The 19,127-nt window shown below is 38.7% G+C and overlaps 1 protein-coding gene across 38 annotated transcripts in view; it reads left to right on the top strand.

Annotated features, from left to right (window-relative positions):
* The window catches only part of NEB (nebulin), a 229,531-nt gene that overhangs the window by 109,456 nt on the left and 100,948 nt on the right, over nt 1-19,127 (top strand). For 35 of the 38 annotated variants that reach the window (XM_067026026.1, XM_067026023.1, XM_067026018.1 and 32 more), the window contains 11 exons: nt 3,293-3,400; nt 5,040-5,351; nt 7,640-7,843; nt 8,181-8,285; nt 9,793-9,900; nt 11,118-11,429; nt 11,752-11,955; nt 12,679-12,783; nt 16,082-16,189; nt 17,349-17,660; nt 18,514-18,717. In XM_067026026.1, the coding sequence (XP_066882127.1) occupies nt 3,293-3,400; nt 5,040-5,351; nt 7,640-7,843; nt 8,181-8,285; nt 9,793-9,900; nt 11,118-11,429; nt 11,752-11,955; nt 12,679-12,783; nt 16,082-16,189; nt 17,349-17,660; nt 18,514-18,717 (2,082 nt within the window). The remainder of the gene's footprint in view (nt 1-3,292; nt 3,401-5,039; nt 5,352-7,639; nt 7,844-8,180; nt 8,286-9,792; nt 9,901-11,117; nt 11,430-11,751; nt 11,956-12,678; nt 12,784-16,081; nt 16,190-17,348; nt 17,661-18,513; nt 18,718-19,127) is intronic. The other 3 variants (XM_067026027.1, XM_067026025.1, XM_067026024.1) reach the window with 3 other exon arrangements.

The following is a 19,127-nucleotide window of genomic DNA, read 5'->3' as shown; positions in this document are numbered from 1 at the left end:
GAATGACTAGTGTAGAGTACAGTCGACATTGCATTTCCTCTTCTGGACATTTACCCTCCATTTCTGCACTCTGTGCCTTGGGGCTCCTTGGGGCTGTGTCACTGCTGGTGTGCGTGGGACTTGGGGTCACCCAGAACCCTAAGACAACTTACATGGGCTTAAGCTAGGTTTCCTCTATCTTGTATTTATACATTTGGCAACTTAAATCTCAGTTCAAAGATTGACATTTATCTCTCTGCATTTTTTTCTTAGAATGAGCCTATTGGTTTAAGCCTGTGGAGATTTTTGTGAATCTAAGATTCTGTCAGATGATGTATTAGTTATTTCTCCCAGCTTTGTGCTACCAGCAAGGAAAATATTGTTTCTTTGACAGCATAAGTCAATAGCTTGTTACTCTTCTGCAGAATATAACTGAGAGAATTTAAATTGATTAGCCACCACCTTAAGTCATTTTATTTTTCAGGGGTGCAAACTATAATTTTAATGCTTATATAGCTAGCTCTTAATTGTCACCCCAAACTAAAATTGTCAAGTCCCACTCTCAAATCAAAACTAAGAGAATTTTCAGCTAAACCTGCACTATACGTCCCATAGTGTTACAGGAAAGCGTGTGCTATATGAGCAGATATTTTAAGAGACAAAGGGTCCCTGTAACTAGCCACTCAGCATTTCTGGAACTGTCAACTCTGTCATTGCTGTAAAAGCTCAGAGATGTTGTATGTTGCCCTTGGTTTGAAGAGGCCCAGGAAGAATGACTGAACCGATTGCCTAACCCGCCTGGTCTGCTTTCTCTGACTTTTCTCTATCAGCTTAGTTCAGTTCTATTGTGTTTCTTTCTCATTTAGGATAGGAAGATACAATGCAAATTTGATGATGTCACTCTTCCTGAAAGATTGTTGTTGGTTTCCCTTGTCCTATAGAATTAAGGACAAAGTTATCTTAGCACTAGGCCTTCATAGCCTGACTCCTGATTCTTTTTTTTTCTTTAACATCTTTATTGGAGTATAACTGTTTTACAATAGTGTGTTAGTTTCTCCTTTACAACAAAGTGAATCAGTTATACATATACATATGTTCCCATATCTCTTCCCTCTTGTGTCACCCTCCCTCCCACCCTCCCTATCCCACCCCTCTAGGTGGTCACAAAGCACAGAGCTGATCTCCCTGTGCTATGCGGCAGCTTCCCACTAGCTATCTAATTTACATTTGGTAGTGTATATATGTCCGTGCCACTCTCTCACTTTGTCACAGCTTACCCTTCCCCCTCCCCATATCCTCAAGTCCATGCTCTAGTAGGTCTGTGTTTTATTCCCATCCTATCACTAATCTCTTCATGACATTTTCTTAGATTCCATAAATATGTGTTAGCATACGGTATTTGTTTTTCTCCTTCTGACTTACTTCACTCTGTATGACAGACTCCAGGTCTATCCACCTCATTACAAATAACTCAGTTTCATTTCTTTTTATGGCTGAGTAATATTCCATTATATATATGTACCACATCTTCTTTATCCATTCATCTGTTGATGGACACTTAGGTTGCTTCCATGTCCCGGCTATCATAAATAGAGCTGCAATGAACATTTTGGTACATGACTCTTTTTGAATTATGGTTTTCTCAGGTTACATGCCTAGTAGTGGGATTGCAGGGTCGTATGGTAGTTCTATTTGTAGTTTTTTAAGGAACCTCCATACTGTTCTCCATAGTGGCTGTATCAATTTACATTCCCACCAGCAGTGCAAGAGGATTCCCTTTTCTCCACAGCCTCTCCAGCATTTATTGTTTCTAGAGTTTTCGATGATGGCCAATCTGACTGGTGTGAGATGATATCTCATTGTAGTTTTGATTTGCATTTCTCTAATGATGAATGATGTTGAGCATTCTTTCATGTGTTTGTTGGCAATCTGTATATCTTCTTTGGAGAAATGTCTATTTAGTTCTTCTGCCCATTTTTGGATTGGGTTGTTTGCTTTTTGTTATTGAGCTCCTGATTCTTTTTAGTCCTGTCCTGCCACTTCCTCTGGCACTGCCCCACCCCCACCCCCCACTTGACGCCCCTGCACTTTCACTCCCCTGTACTTTGATTCATGGAAGTTCCTCTGCCCTTGACCATCGTCCATCTCAGTCTATTGAAACCATATTTATCACTCAGGGTCCAATGCCAAGGTCATGCCCTCTGAGGAAACTTCCTGATTTTCAATTCAGAATAAATTGCTCCTTCCTAGAGCTCGTTCTTTTTTTTTTTTTTAATATTCAATCTTTTTGTTAAAAAATATTTACTTATTTATGTATTTATTTGGTTGTGTGGGGTCTTAGTTGTGACAGGTGGGCTCCCCAGCCACGGCTCGTGGGCTCCTTAGTTGCGGCAGTCAGGCTCCCCAGCTGTGGCATGCAAACTCTTTGTTGCGCCATGCATGTGGGATCTAGTTCCCTGACCAGGGATCAAACCCAGGCCCCCTGCATTGGGACCACGGAGTCTTGTCCACTGCGTCACCAGGGAAGTCCCGTGGAGCTCGTTCTTAATAATATGGTTAAAGCACCTTTCATGGTCTGACTTTTTGGCAGCTTGCTCCGCAGCTTATCAGTCTTTCCATCAGTTCTCCCAGAAACCTTGAAGATGGGAGAGGCCTCATATTCATCTTTGTTTCCCCAGTAGCAAGCACAGTCATGGCACAGAGTCAGTGCAGAATAAATGTGGATCAATTGAGTTTCCCTCCTGTCCACATTTTGCCACCTTAGGCCCATGAGTTTCAGCTTAATTTTTCCATTTCTTTCCAAAACTGATTCATTGTTATAACTAAAAGTTTTAAAACCATGAATAATATCTGTATATGGTTAATGTAACATAAGTTTTGAAATAAAAAAACAAAGGTGCCATATTCCATATAGGTATCATGTTTAAGTCTCAACTTCAGCCAAAACCGCAGAAAGCTTAGAACTCTCAAAAGTGACATTATTGGGCTTCCCTGCTGGCACAGTGGTTGGGAGTCCGCCTGCCAATGCAGGGGACGTGGGTAGGTTCGTGACCCGGTCCGGGAGGGTCCCACATGCTGTGGAGCGGATGGGCCCGTGGGCCATGGCCGCTGGGCCTGAGCATCTGGAGCTGCAATGGGAGACGCCACAGCGGTGAGAGGCCCGCATACCGCAAAAAAAAAAAAAAAAAAAAAAGTGACATTATTACAGGCACCTACCCGTGTAGAAGTTGGTGAATTATTTTAGTCTTCTGTCTTTTTTGGATATGAATGTCAACATGTAACTGATTTTTTTTTTTTTTTTGCCCAAATTTAGAGTCTGTATAAACTCGCCAACGAAGAAGCAAAGAAGAAAGGCTATGACTTGAGAAGTGATGCCATCCCGATTGTGGCAGCCAAGGCCTCCAGGGACATCATCAGTGATGTGAGTTGGCAGTTTTACTCCTAGTGTGTGGTCAGTCTGAAGTGACATTTTCACTGAACTAAATTTTCTAAAAGAACTTTCCTGGCCCTTTGGAAATATATCCTGATGTATTTGTGTAGGGTTTTTCAAAAACCTAGTTTTGAGGGAAATGAAAAATTTGATGTTTACAAAAACGTTTTATAACCACTAAGTCACAGTATCTTCAGTGAAAACTGATCCACCAAGAAAAGAGAAAGATCCATTCATGTGGAATTTGTTAGAGTGTAGCTGCAGGCTTGGTGATGCTTATATAAAAATTTTCACAGTGCTTAAAGAAAGTGTGACTCATAAACTTAAGTTCTCCCAGTGAGGATCAGGGCCTAGCTTTATATAGCATTTTAATATACAATATTCAAAAAATGCATATGACACTTGCCATTACAGTTCACCCTTGTAAGATCTTTGAAAGAAGGCAGTTGATCAGTGCCAGACTAGCCCAAACTTGCACCCTTAACACTAGCTCCTGCCTTGTGGCTTGTAACTCCCAGAATAAAACCATCATCCTTTCCTGGTACCTCAGGGAGTTCTTGAGGAACAGACCACTGCTCTAAAAACAAGACCCCCTATTTGGGAATATGGTAATACGCTGCCCTTTATTTTGGAAGATCATATTAGTGACTCACGTTAGTTTATGTATGTTGGACCTTTCCTACAAATGGATTTATGCCAATAATAATATATAACAAAATAACAATAACCAAGAAGTGTTGAGAAATCTGTGCTAAGAATGTTATATGCATTATGTCACTTCTTTTTCATAATTACCCTAGGATGTAAGATTGTGATTATCCCTGTTTTATGGGTTGCTTAAGCAACTTGTCTAAAATCAAACTCTTAGTAGGTGATGGAGTTGAAACTCTAGGCAACCTCATTCCTTCCCACTGTACTACATTGCCTCTGCTGACTCGTTTATACTTTCTCACTCAGTTATCTTTGAGACTAGAAGCATGTATTTTGGTTAATTGGCTCGGATTCCAGGACAACGTCTTTGGACATGGAATAATAACAACACTGTTGGTCCATGAGACATGAGAACCCATGACTTTATTAGGAGCATGCTCTAAGCAACTGGGCTGCTAGGTCAGCTTCCCTAGTATAACCAGTTTCCAAAATGATGCCAAAATTTGCCACCACCACTGCATGCCTGAATCCATTATGAAACAGGAAATTCTCTTCTGTTGCTACTGTAAGTAGTCCTTGACATTGACTTCATCCTCAAAGGAACCAGACACTCATTTTACTACTTATTAAACACATCTTGTCACCAAGTGCATCTCTTTTCTGATGTACTTTTAGTGCCTAACCCATTTCTCCAAGTCCCTTGGTCCACATGGCCTCTCCACTGTGTGCATTTGCTGTCCCCGGAACTATTCCTTGTTACCAGGCCAGAGGTGATTTGGGGTATACACTACAATTATATGAATTCCATCTATTTTATTACCTCTATAAGCTTCTAGGGGAAAGGGTAGGATATTGCCTTGAGTTAGTGCTTATTAGCAAAAGTCAGCGTACAACAGTGATATAAGCAAGATGATGTTGTACAGGCTTGTGACCTCTACGGGCTTATAATAAAAATCTAATTGGTGCATTTTCATCTCAGTATAAATACAAAGATGGTTACCGGAAGCAGCTTGGCCATCACATTGGAGCCCGGGACGTGAAAGACGACCCTAAGATGATGTGGTCCATGCACGTGGCCAAGATGCAGAGCGACCGGGAGTACAAGAAGGACTTTGAGAAGTGGAAGACCAAGTTCAGCAGCCCAGTGGACATGCTGGGGGTGGTGCAGGCCAAGAAGTGCCAGACCTTGGTCAGTGACGTGGACTACAAGAACTACCTGCACCAGTGGACCTGCCTGCCTGACCAGAGTGACGTCATGCACGCTCGGCAGGCCTATGACCTCCAGAGCGACGTGAGTACGGCGTCTGTAACAGGGCTGTGTTGGAAATAACTTGAACCGTATCCTTTGTAAACAACCCACTGGCCTACTCAAGCTAGGATTTCTTTTTTTTTTTTTTAATATTACTTTATTTATTTTATTTACTTTATTTTTTTTTGGCTGTGTTGGGTCTTCGTTGCTGCACATCAGCTTTCTCTAGCTGTGGTGAGCGGGGGCTACTCTTTGTTGTGGTGCGCGGGCTTCTCATGGCAGTGGCTTCTGTTTTGTGGAGCACAGGCTCTAGATGCACAGGCTTCAGTAGTTGTGGCTCGTGGGTTCTAGAGCACAGGCTCAGTTGTTGTGGTGCATGAGCTTAGTTGCTCCGCAGCATGTGGGATCTTCCTGGACCAGGGCTTGAACCCATGTCCCCTGCATTGGCAGGCAGATTCTTAACCACTGTGCCACCAGGGAAGCCCTCAAGCTAGGATTTCTTGTTCATTGAAGGAGATTTGAATCAGAATACAGTTTTATTGCTTTATTGTGGATACATTACTAGGCTTTATAAGGAAGTGAAGTTTTCCAACTGGACTTGGTCTTATAAAAATAAGACTGGAATTAAGCAGTATTAGAATTCAGGGTCCAACACAGGAAGACGTCTGATTTTATTCTTTTAAGGCGGAAAGAACATATTTTTATTTTTAAAAATTACTCAGAAATTTTTTTTTAGAGTCCTTGCAAAACAAATGAGGTTATCATTAGCAGAATACTGCCACAACACTAATCGTTACTCTTATGAAATAAAAGAAGTCACTGTCTGGAAGCTGTTGGGTCATTTCATTGACACTTTGTCCTCTCAGCACAGCTCTCGTTGTGGAGAGATCATGTGGTAATGACAGAACCGGTACCTATTAGAAACAGAGGCAACATCTCAAATCTGGGTGTGACAAGCACATTTCCTGTAGCATATATTTTATAGATGTTGAAAGGAATTATTAAGCATTAGAGGACTTTGGAGAATAACATGAATTAACCATAATTATACATTAAATGGCTGTTCCTAGAAATTGTACAGCCTACCTGTGGAAACTCCCACATCTATTCTGTAGCTTTCCACAACATGCAGAACCCTGTGTTTTGCAAAGAAAGGCTTTGCCTGCATATGAAAGGTAGTTAAAAATGGTTAATGTCACCCATAGAGTGACAGCATTGACAGACTGCTTGCCTCTGTCTATTTGTGAGGTGGCTTTTTGAGATCACCTGTTTCTCACGGTGACACAGTCTTAATAATGTGGGAAGCATTCAAACGTTAAGAAGCACTCCAGAGGTGTAAAATGTTATTGTTTTCGTTCTTGCTGTTGTTATTTAAGGGGCAATAACTAGTCAGCATAAGGCAATTCCAGTAGGCTTTTAGTCTAGACAGTAAAATAGCTGTCTGTATACTCTACTTAGTTGCCGTTACAGGTAAAATCCTTCAAATGATCTGGGCAAAGGTCCAATTCCACCATTGTGAAGTAGTTATGAATACCTAATAAGTACACAAAAGTCTTTAGCAGAAAAAATGACTTAAAGTGTTAAATAAAGATATGGAAAGACAATTCTGGAAAGGAGTCTGTGCTTCCCATCCTGAGAATTTGGTGGAGAAGAGACGGGTTCTGGACCAATAAGATGGTCATTTATTGTCCTGAATCTTGGACAGTGTTGAAGTAGTCAAAGGTCTGCCCCAGGGCTTCAGAGGTTCTATGTCATTATTATATTTTTGTTGTTAAACCAAGAGCTTTACAGATATTTTGAAATATAAGAAAAAATACAGAGAAAGCAATAAGAATCCAACATAATCCAACCTCTGAAAAGGCCCAATCCTGCTCATGTAATTTATGTACAGATTGTTTTATGTGCTCTTTTTTCATTATTGTTACATTAATGACATTTCTACCAATCATTGATATTCTTTAAAATGTGGCTTCTAATGGCTGCAGAGTGTTTCATTTGACTGGACCTGATATTTATTTACTGACAGCCTGTAGGTCGACATATGTGTGGTTTCTCTCACTTTGGGTGAGCCACTGAACTGGCTGACAGAAGATATTCATTTGGATTCCTCCTGTCCTAACAACCTGAAATATTCTATCATTTTTTTGTTACATTTTTGGGTCGTTTTTGAACATACTTCCTCTGTTAGTCTGCCTAGTACAGTGAGCCAGTTTTCTGTGAAACCAACAAGAGCAACAACCAGAATTGTACTTTACTGTCGATTCTATTTGCACCTTGACCCTAAATCTTTCAGTCTTACTGAAGAGTTCCTGCCTTCTTCCTCCTCACAGAATGTTTACAAGTCTGATCTCCAGTGGCTGAAGGGCATTGGCTGGGTCCCCATTGGGTCTGTGGATGTGGTCAAATGCAAGAGAGCTACAGAGATACTGAGTGACAACATCTACCGCCAGCATCCAGACAAGCTGAAGTTTACCAGTGTGGCTGATTCTCTGGAACAGGTGCTGGCCAAGAACAATGCCATCAACATGAACAAGGTGAGCCCCAGCTGCCTCAAGCTTCTCCAAGATGCCGAAAGAGGTTTTTAGACTTTAATGACTAGTGGAGTTAAAATTATTCATGCAGGTGTGGGGTCACGTTTACCTCCTAAATGACATACTTGAAATCCTCTAAGTACTTTCTGTTATCCCCAGTTGTAACCCTGATAACTATCATTAAGACTTAAACCTCCAGCTGAATACCTTATATCCTAGTGTGGTTTATTTTCCTAATTAGATCAATAACATTCCTGCTTTAATTGGCTTTTTGTAATTCCTATTTCAAACGTGTTGTTTTTTTTTTCAAATGGTTTTCTATCAACATATTCTTTGATAGCACTTATACACAGAGGCCTGGGACAAAGACAAGACTCAAATTCATATAATGCCTGATACCCCGGAGATCATGTTGGCGAGGCAGAACAAGCTCAACTACAGTGAGGTAGGGGCAAAATCCTGGGGGACCACGCTTGTTTTGTTGTTATTGTTGTTATTGTTTGTTTTCTACACTTTTGTGGATATTCTCAGACCTCAGCTATCATGGTATGTGCAGCTCTGTGATATGAACACTCAGCCCATCCGATCTTTCATCTATGGGTTGAATATCATACACTCTAGGATTCCAGGGGTAAACTGAAGTCACATTATCTTTCCATTTATGGTCTTTACCAGTGTGGGTCAGTGGAACTGAGGAGTATTTTTGGCATTTCCAAGGCGTAGGATAACCAGATATAATACTAGCTCATTATTTATATGAAAACATTATTTGTTATTTATCTGAAATTCAAGTTCAGCTGGGCATGCTATCTTTTTATTTGCTAAATCTGGCAACCCTACCAAGGGAACCTCTAATATTATGCACCTCTTTCCCACCTGGATCCTGAATAAAATTGAGAAGTAAAACAAAGAAGTACAACCAGAAGTCAAAATCTCATATCTCTTACTACTAAAGTTAGGTTCAAGGACACATTTGTATGAGAGCGAAACAAACCTGCTAAGTGAACTCCAAAATTAGGTTCCCCATCCAGGCACAGGCCACACTGGAGCAGGACAATCAGCTCTACCTCCCTCAGGGGTGAGTCCTGCTTCGCACAGAGAAGCAGAGGAGGGCACTGGGCATGTTCCTAGAGGGAGGAGGTCAGAGCTGAGCTGGGCATGACCTGCTGTCCCATCCCTACCAATTAGATACATCAGGAAATCACTGCACCTCTCCAAGGTAAAGAGAGTAAAGGGGCAGAGATGAAATAATGGAGCTCCTTTTATAGAAAGAGAACCTCAGGCATGGGGAAAAAATGCTCTCCATTAACAACACTGATTACTATTCTTTTTAAGTAAAATGCAGTTTTATAGGTGCATGTTTTACTAATATGATCCAGCCAAAAATTAGAATCATGAAGTTGTGATTATAGTCAAGTTAACTATGTTTTAAATTGTACTTTAATTTTTTTCTCATTTGTTTTTTTAAACATCATATTACATGATTTTCAAAAATGTTTAAGTAATAAAGAACTAGGTAAAAGTATATAAATATATATTTTATATACAAATGAATAATATTAAACACATTGTTGTGCAATTTTTTCATTTAGAAATATGTATATATTGATGCTTTGCCTATCAATCTATATTACTAGATTATATTAACTTTAACATTATATTATGTTGATATGCATAATGTATCATATAATCTACATATTATATATATATTAATCTATAATGATATAAATAATAGATTATCAATCTATGTTAATGCTCATTGATATATTTCATTTGTTTCTAATGCTACATAGTTTTTTTTGGTAAAATATAATTTATTTACTTTCCAATATTGCTAGAAAGTTAGATTGTTTCTGGAGCCTATCCTTTTTTAAATTTTGTGATATGTCACCTGTTAGACCCCAAATTGTTGCTATCAAAACTTTGCTTTAACTCTGACTTTCCTTCTATAGACTCTGTATAAACTCGCCAATGAAGAAGCAAAGAAGAAAGGCTATGACTTGCGAAGTGATGCCATCCCGATCGTGGCAGCCAAGGCCTCCAGGGACATCATCAGTGATGTGAGTACTAACACTCCACATATGTACATGGCTGGATGGGGGTGGGGCAGAATCAGTATTACAACAGCAAGATACATCCTGGTGCCAGTTAAAGCACATTTACTGTGCTTTAAATGAAATGTTTTTCATTTGAAAAGAGCTTTAATAATTTAACTCCAAAAGATTTTAATATTCAGGTCCCATATGCAGAGGGGGTATCCTAAACTTCAGTAAAAAATGGAATTTGAATCTACATTTGTTTATATCTGTAATTATAAGGCATTTATCTGCATATTTTGAGTACATAGAAATAAGAAAATGACAGAAGAGTTGGGGAAAAAGCTTGGGTACGTGTATTGGTTCAACATAAGAAAAAGATCTGGTACAGCCAGGTTCAGGAAAATTCACCCTTCCCCAAACCTGCTCTGGATTCTTGCCAACCTTTTCTTTGAAAAACTGCCTTAAGTGCTTCCTTTGAGTTATTTTTAATTGAAAAAAGAAAAAAAAGTTTTATAACAACCAAAACCAACAAAATAGCCTGATTTCTCTTTCCGCTGTCTCCGAAAGAAGTTCCTTTGATAGAGAATTCAGACTTCAGTAAATATATGCTAGGATTTGTGTAATTTTGTTGCCTGAAGTGGAGAGAAGCTAATCCAGAGTCAGCTCTTACCATCGCCACCAATAAAACACTTTCTTGTAGTTATATAATCCGTTTTTTCTCCTCAAGGAATCCCAACAAACCTCACCCAAATGTGGTGTCCAGTAGAGCCAGTATACAGGATGGAAACACAAGCCAGTCTATTTCAGGAGTCCTGTGATAGTTAGCAGAGCGAGATATGGGAGAGGCGGGATGGGCAGGGGAGTGAAAAGTTTCCTCTTAACTCAGGAGTTGTTCTCAAAATCATGTGGAAAACTTCTGGGTTAATGATTTCACTGGCCCAAAAAAGATTAAAAAAAACGGCAGTTTACAACTCCAATTGATTTTCTGAAAAGTGCTGCTGCCTTTATTTCCAGAGACTTAATGTCTGCAAACCATAGAACTGTGCAGTTTGGGCTGCTCCCCATTAGAGTATTGCTGTGAAGTCTCATCAGAGTTTAGGATGAGGAGATAAGTTGATATTCAGATGATTTCTTTCTCTACAAGAATTACCAATTTTAAAATAATAAAGTTTTATATTAATGAGACTTTTAGCCCTTTTCATTCATTTTTATTTTTAAAATGACTACTGTTATTTCAGTATAAATACAAAGATGGTTACCGCAAGCAGCTTGGCCACCACATTGGAGCCCGGGACGTGAAAGATGACCCTAAGATGATGTGGTCCATGCATGTGGCCAAGATGCAGAGCGACCGGGAGTACAAGAAGGACTTTGAGAAGTGGAAGACCAAGTTCAGCAGCCCAGTGGACATGCTGGGGGTGGTGCAGGCCAAGAAGTGCCAGACCTTGGTCAGTGACGTGGACTACAAGAACTACCTGCACCAGTGGACCTGCCTGCCTGACCAGAGTGACGTCATGCACGCTCGGCAGGCCTATGACCTCCAGAGCGACGTGAGTACTGAGACCCATTAAACACCACTGTTGGCCATGCTCACGATGATAATACATAGTAATATGCAGATAATGGCCTAGGATTAGGTAAAGCCCTCAGAAAAAAAATAACGTTTTTTCCTCTCCACCCTTAATTTACTGTGCCTTACTTTTCTTTTAGAGAGAACATAATACCATGAACTATATCCAATTGGGCTTCATATTTTAAAAGACATAGACATGAAGTTTGGCTATCCACTTTTTCCAGTCCTTTTCATTCATTTTTGAAATCAAGAGTCCTAACAGCTTCAGTAATCCTTGCTTTTGTGTTTGATCTCACCAGAACATTTATAAATCAGATCTCCAGTGGCTGAGAGGCATTGGCTGGGTCCCCATTGGGTCTGTGGATGTGATCAAGTGCAAGAGAGCTGCAGAGATACTGAGTGACAACATCTACCGCCAGTGTCCAGACAAGCTGAAGTTTACCAGTGTGACTGATTCCCTGGAACAGGTGCTGGCCAAGAACAACGCCATCACTATGAACAAGGTGAGCCCCCAATGTGGGGGAAAATAAAACAGGGCTGTATGTCCTTGAGAATATCTATTACTAATTAAATTAGTCCTTTGGTTTTATCTAGTTGCCATCCTGTGTATGGTGATTTGATTGTTCTCTATTAGGATTCCCCAAGTATATGTGGGAATTTCTGCTTTGACATCTCTTGTGAAATAGAGTTAAGAGTAGGACAGCTGTTTGGTGTTTAAATTGTTTTAAGTCTATAACAGTTATACATGTTTGGTAGCAAGGTTTCTTTCTCGTTGGGTACTTATCTAAGTAAGTATAGAACAAACAAGTCAGGTGCAAATCTTCATAACATTTATCAAAAAGAAATCTAGAGATGGCATATCCAGGTACATTAGCAGTTAATAAACAGACAAACAGACAAAATCATGGGAAGAATTTGTTGATACAGCCTCAGTACGTATGGATGTGTATACATGCTTGGAAAATACTTGCTTTTAATTTAATTGGAGTGGAGGTGATCTTGTAACAAACCACACACACATTTTCTTTTCGTATCTTAGTCTACACTTATATTTAGTGACAATAAATATTTTGTAACATTAAGGAGATTGAAGAATGTTGATATACAGCAGACAGCCCAGATAGTCAGAAGGCTCACTTTCAACTTTGTCATGATCTCTAAATTGGAAACCTCTGTTTACAACAAACATTGTTGTTCTAATTCATTAACCTTTTTATCCTTCACAGCGCTTATACACAGAAGCCTGGGACAAAGACAAGTCCCAAATCCATGTGATGCCTGATACACCTGAAATTATGTTGGCGAGACAAAATAAAATAAATTATAGTGAGGTAAGACCATTTGTTTTGACCTGGCCACGTTATTTTGTTGATGTAGTAGAAAGGTCAGAATTATGGATTTAATTCTCATGTTGACCAATTATTTATTTATTTTTGCCATAACCTACCCTGCAGAATATATGTATCATTATATTCAAGAATAGTTACAGAAGAAATTAACACAACATTGTAAATCAACTATACTTCAGTTAAAAAAAAATACGTAGGGAAATGGATAAATACAAAAATATCTCCATGTCAGGATGGGGGGGAACTCTCAAAGTCAACTATTAATGATAGAATTATATTGTAATTTTAATTAAAAAATAATTATTGCTATTTATCAGATTAGTACTTGCTTCAAAATTTGTTCTATGAGTTTTTCTTTAGTTACCTCATCTGTAAAATGAGATAAAAATGTCTATCGAAGAATTTTTGGGATGGCTAAATGGGGTAGTATATATAATATGCCCAGTGTAGAGCCTGGCATACAGTAGCTGCTTAATAAACTTTAATTTCTTCCCTTTATACTCAAGTCACCATGAAGATTAGATTTATTTAATATGCTCAAAATAACTTCCGTTTATTTACAAGAACTGAAATAAGAATTCTTAAATTCATCCATCTCAAAATTGCCTGAGGACAATTTAAAAAACATTTTTTTTACATACTATCTCCAGCCCCACTAAACTTGTCATCACAAATCTTTGCAGAATAGAAATACTGCTGCAGAAAAAGCTTCTTGCCCAATTGTTCTTGCCAAAGTCAAGAATTATCTGGTTCATTCAAGATGAATATTGATTTCTTACATGTTTTTTTGTATCTTCATTAAACAAAAAAAAAGGGCAGACTTCCCTTTAGTTTGAGAACACAGGAAGTTTTAAATACTCATTTTCAAGACTTGGCCATATTATTATTTTACCCCTGTTAATTTCTTTTGCCTATCGTAATGTAGCCCTAAAGAAGAGGCATGACAAGTGAATGAAGAGGAGACGATTTCCTTTTGTCCAGCGTTATAAAACAGACCCAAGGACAAGCCTGATCACAAGGATTTGATTGACCTTGGCTTCAGTCATTTTTGAATGAACAATTTTTCTCTTGGCCACAGAGCTTCTCTGTTGGATTATCTTTCCCCAGACATTCTGCCTCACCCCAGGCAGATGAAGTTAGTTTCTATCCCAAAGGGATAATGCTTTTAAGTCTCTCCCTTTTGTTAAAATTAGGTCAGATGAGGTAGGGTATTTTTTTTTTTTCAGACTGCTGAGAGGAAATTGGGCTATTTTTTTAATTTCTAAAATTTTCATCTGGATTTATTTATTTAAAATTGCATGATTATGTTAATTCCCTAAAGACTGTCTCCTGAAGATTAGATTTCAAAACGACCCACTTGAATTTCTTCTCAACCCATTACCAATGGTACCTTCATTCCATACTTAGCTCAGTAAAGTTTAACAAAACAAAGTAACTATTTCTTATTTTTTTTTCTCTTAAACTCTCATTTACCTGTTCTAGTTCTCTTGGGTAAATAACTTACCAAACATTCTTTAAAACGTAGCTTTGATGATAATAAAAGTGTTTTCTTTGAAGCCCTGTATCTTTTTCTAATGTTGAAAGAGTGAAAAAAGTTTGTTTGGCTTGAAGCCACAAGATGATTCAAGCACATTTTTTCCCACTTATACATAAGGATAAACTTGAGAATTTATTCTTCAAAGGAAAAATATAAAGTATAAAAGTATTTGATTCTTGTTACAAAATGAATATTTCTAGAAATTTTTTAAAAATTTTGTTTATTTATTTTTGGCTGCATTGGGTCTTCATTGCTGCACGCGGGCTTTCTCTAGTTGCGGTGAGCAGGGGCTATTCTTTGTTGCAGCGTGAGGGCTTCTTATTGCAGTGGCTTCTCTTGTTGCGGAGCACAGGCTCTAGGCATGAGGGCTTCAGTAGTTGTGGCACGTGGACTCAGTAGTTGTGGCTCGCAGGCTCTAGAGCGTAGGCTCGGTAGTTGTGGCACACAGGGCTTATTTGTTCCACGGCATGTGGGATCTTCCTGGACTAGGTCTCAAACCCGTGTCCCCTGCATCGGCAGGCGGATTCTTAACCACTGAGCCACCAGGGAAGTCCCTAGAAATTTTAAGAAGAACAAATGCCCTTGGGACTTTATCTCAAATACATTAAATTTATTCTTATTTACTTTAGCTTTTCCTTGTAAAATCTCAACATAAAAAATGTGAATTTTCACACATTAATAATCTACATTATAAACATTTAATGACATCCTTCTCAGACTCTAAAGTCATTTTAAAATTATTAATAACAAAGCACTAAATTCTTGTAATGGTTCACACGCAAAAAAGACTGAATACTACTGGTATAGATGATTTGTTTAATGCAGTGGTTCTCAAGCTGTGTTCCCGTGGAATACTTGTGTTCCACCTTCTGTGTGCATCTGTCCTGCCACAGAAGCTGAACAGTGGGTATGTCCCAATTCATAAAGAAATTATTATAATTTCATCAATTTTGTCCTTTTGTCTCATAAATATCTGGTACCTGCTATCCCTCTGTCTGCTAGCAATTTCCGGCAATCGACAAAATGAATAGAGAGCATGGGCCTCCCTGGTGGCGCAGTGGTTGAGAATCCGCCTGCCGATGCAGGGGACACGGGTTCATGTCCCGGTCCGGGAGGATCCCACATGCCGCGGAGCGGCTGGGCTTGTGAGCCATGGCCGCTGAGCCTGCGCGTCCGGAGCCTGTTCTCCACAACGGGAGAGGCCACAACAGTGAGAGGCCCGCGCATACCGCAAAACAAAACAAAAAAATGAATAGAGAGCAAATCAGTATTAACAAAGATGCTCAGAAACAATGGATTATCCTCTGTTTAGCACTGTTTGAATACAGGTACATGCTCATGGTGGTAGTGTTGTTGCTATATAATCATATTCTATGCTAGTAAAATTGGTCCTAATTCAAATTTGCAGTTAAATAAATAGTCATTGCTTGGTTATTTCATGAAAAGAATAAGTGCTGAGCAATCCAAGCACATTTCAGAGTTAATGACTTAATGTGTAAAATCTAGAAGGATTTATCCAAGGAAAAATTGTGTAAGACCTGCTGAAAGTACAATTTCAAGCTAAATAAATAGCTTGTACACGTAGGAAGTAAAAGGAAGAAAGAGATCTTTTGTTTTTTTAATTTATTTAAGGCTAAACATACTAGTGTTGTTCTGCATCCAAAAGTAGTCTTCCTTTGACAGAAATACATTTTTAGGGTGAAAGTGAGCGCTGTATCTAAAAGCTACTACTTCTCCCTTCAGAACCTCTATCGCCAGGCCATGGAAGAAGCCAAGAAAGAAGGCTATGACTTAAGAAGTGATGCCATTCCCATCGTGGCTGCCAAGGCCTCCCGGGATATTGCCAGTGATGTAAGACTTGATCACATCCTTACGTTTGTTACCAACAGGCCAGCCACCTGCATAGGGAATCACACTCTTGAGACACAGCTGGAAGTCTCTGTAGTCATCATCCATCTTAATTGCCTTCATTGCACAGGCAGATAAATTGAGGCTTTGAGATAGTAGGTAACCTGCCCAAGACTACAAGTTTCATAGAGACACACTGGGATATGTTCCTTTGTTGCTCATCTTTTGGTCTTTGCTTAGTAAGACTGAGTGCCTTGGTCAAAGTTAAATGGACATATGTTGAGGTACTCATGAAACCTCATGAGCTCTCTTCAGGCTACACTCAAGGCAAGGATGCCAATAAAGAAGCAGGCTTAACTGAGTTCCCCATGACTTGAGGAAGGACATAGGGTAGCAAAAAAGTTAAACGTCTCTTTGCTATGGGGCCCAAACAAATCAACATTCCTTTACCCTAAAAATTAATACATCAGGTTCCTGGACAATTTAAATATTAAGAGTAAATATTAAGAGTAGCAAAATTGTCCATTTTGGTAGGTTTTTCTTTTAAATCATAGTACAAATACATAACAAAATTCACTGTCTTTACCATTTTCAGTATATAGTCTAGTAGTATTAAGTATATTTACGCTATTGTACAACAGACATCCAGAAGTTTTTCATGTTGCAAAACTGAAACGCTATGCTCATTATCAACAAACATTACCCATTTCAAAACTACTCCTTCCAGTTTATTTGTGCAAAGGACAAATGATTTCTCAGAATGCCTTCAAAAAAGAAAATTAATGAGCCATGTAAACAAATCCCTCTGCTATGTTCTCACTTGGGTCCACTCACATGACCAACTTCTGAGAAACTGCTTGTCGCAGTAATTGAGCTCCTTCAGTGTTCACTTTTTAATCACTTTTTTTGTGATTAAATAACATAATTTTCTAGAATAATAGAAAGGACTCAATGTGGAGTTATTCTCTATAGAGGTGTGGAAATGAGCACCATATCTTCTTTCTTGGGTGAAAGCATGCCCCAGTGTGTAGCATCACAGCATCATGTTTGATGAAATTCCCCTGATGTCTTGAGGATTTCATAGAAAAGCATCACCACAGAGAGAGCAACTGGGACCAGCCCTTGCTGCTTCATCCTCATTTACTGGGTTCTTTTCTTTCAGTACAAATACAAAGAAACTTATCGTAAGCAGTTGGGTCACCATATTGGTGCCCGGATGATACATGATGACCCCAAGATGATGTGGTCCCTCCACGTTGCCAAAATGCAGAGTGACCGTGAGTACAAGAAAGATTTTGAAAAATATAAGACCAGGTTCAGCAGCCCAGTGGACACACTTGGTATCGTTTTGGCCAAGAAATGTCAGACCTTGGTCAGTGATGTGGACTATAAACATCCTCTGCACGAGTGGACCTGCCTGCCCGACCAGAATGATGTCATCCATGCTCGGAAAGCTTATGACCTCCAGAGTGATGTGAGTACCCTCATTGCTGCTTCTGCATACTAGTATTAACAATAATAATAATAACAACAGCAACAATAATACTCGTGCAATAATAATAATACAGGTAGCATGCCCTATTGAGAGTAAAATAAATAATTAGGATATATCTAATATATTATCTCTAGAACACTGCATTACACACTTTATATTTTGTGATTTTGAAGATGGAAATAAAGGCAAGAGTTTTAAAAAAATCTCCCATCATAAGAAAAAAAAGTGTAGGTATGTGTGGTGATAGATCTCAACTAGACTTACTGTGGTGATCATTTTTGCAACATACACACATACTGAATCATGATGTTGTACACCTGAAACTAGTATATGTCAATTATATCTCAATTAAAAATGCAAATCAAGAGCGTGATTTGTAAAACTTAACATTACTATGTGTTGAAACTCACAACTATAGTTGAATTTCACCTCTTTTCCCTTTTAAAAAAAAAAAGGCAAGAGTTTTTGTGACTGCAACACTTAAACACAGCATTGGTCTAAGTATGTGGTCTTTTGGGGAGCTATTATAACACATTTTCCAAAGCTGAAGAAACTCTGCTCTTGTGTAAAAAGTCTTGTAATACCCTCAAGGGCAGGACTGTGTTTTTACTTTTCAAAAAAGATCTTTCATCATTCCTAGTACAATCCTCTGTGCCAAAAAATGCTTAGGAAAAAAATGTACTCAGGATTCAATAATGCTTCTGAATGAGTGATTGTGATGGCAGCTTTACCTGTTCATCAGTGCTTTTGTGTTTCTCTAGTATGATCCATTTTGTGACTGTGAATCTGAACAACTTACTAATAAAAGTGTTTCTTGTTGGTTGATTTGAAGAATTTGTATAAGTCAGACCTTGAATGGATGAAAGGCATTGGCTGGGTTCCAATTGGCTCCGTGGAAGTAGTTAAAGCCAAGAGGGCCGGAGAGATACTGAGTGATAACATCTACCGCCAGCGTCCAGACGCACTGAAATTTACCAGCATAACTGACTCTCTGGAACAGGTGCTGGCAAAGAGCAATGCTATAAACATAAGTAAGGTGAGTCTTCACTCCTCACCATCAGGTATAGGAATTTACCATAGAATGAAGTAAAAATTCTGACATGTTACTACATTTTAAAGATTCCTATAGGATTTACAATACTTGTAAAATGATTTTCCCATTATAACACCATAGTTACTTAGTAATAGTTCAGAATAGTAAACTGATGGTAAAAATACCATGTGCTGTAATTATTTCACAATTATAGATATTAAATTCTGTAACCCAATTATACTTTTCAGAACTGTTAAAAATTTTTAATAAGAAACAGTAAAAACTCTGAGTCAATGAAATAGTGAGCTAAATACTCTTGGAAATAGTAATTTATCTACATGAAAGGTAGGAATTTATACAACTTTAGTAATTTTATTTCTACTTTGTACAGAAGAGAGGTGACTGGCACATAA

This window comes from Kogia breviceps, chromosome 2 (genome assembly GCF_026419965.1).
Source record: "Kogia breviceps isolate mKogBre1 chromosome 2, mKogBre1 haplotype 1, whole genome shotgun sequence".
Taxonomy (NCBI): Eukaryota; Metazoa; Chordata; class Mammalia; order Artiodactyla; family Physeteridae; genus Kogia; species Kogia breviceps.
Note: the sequence above shows the minus strand (reverse complement) of the source record. Positions and strands in the feature narration are given on the sequence as shown.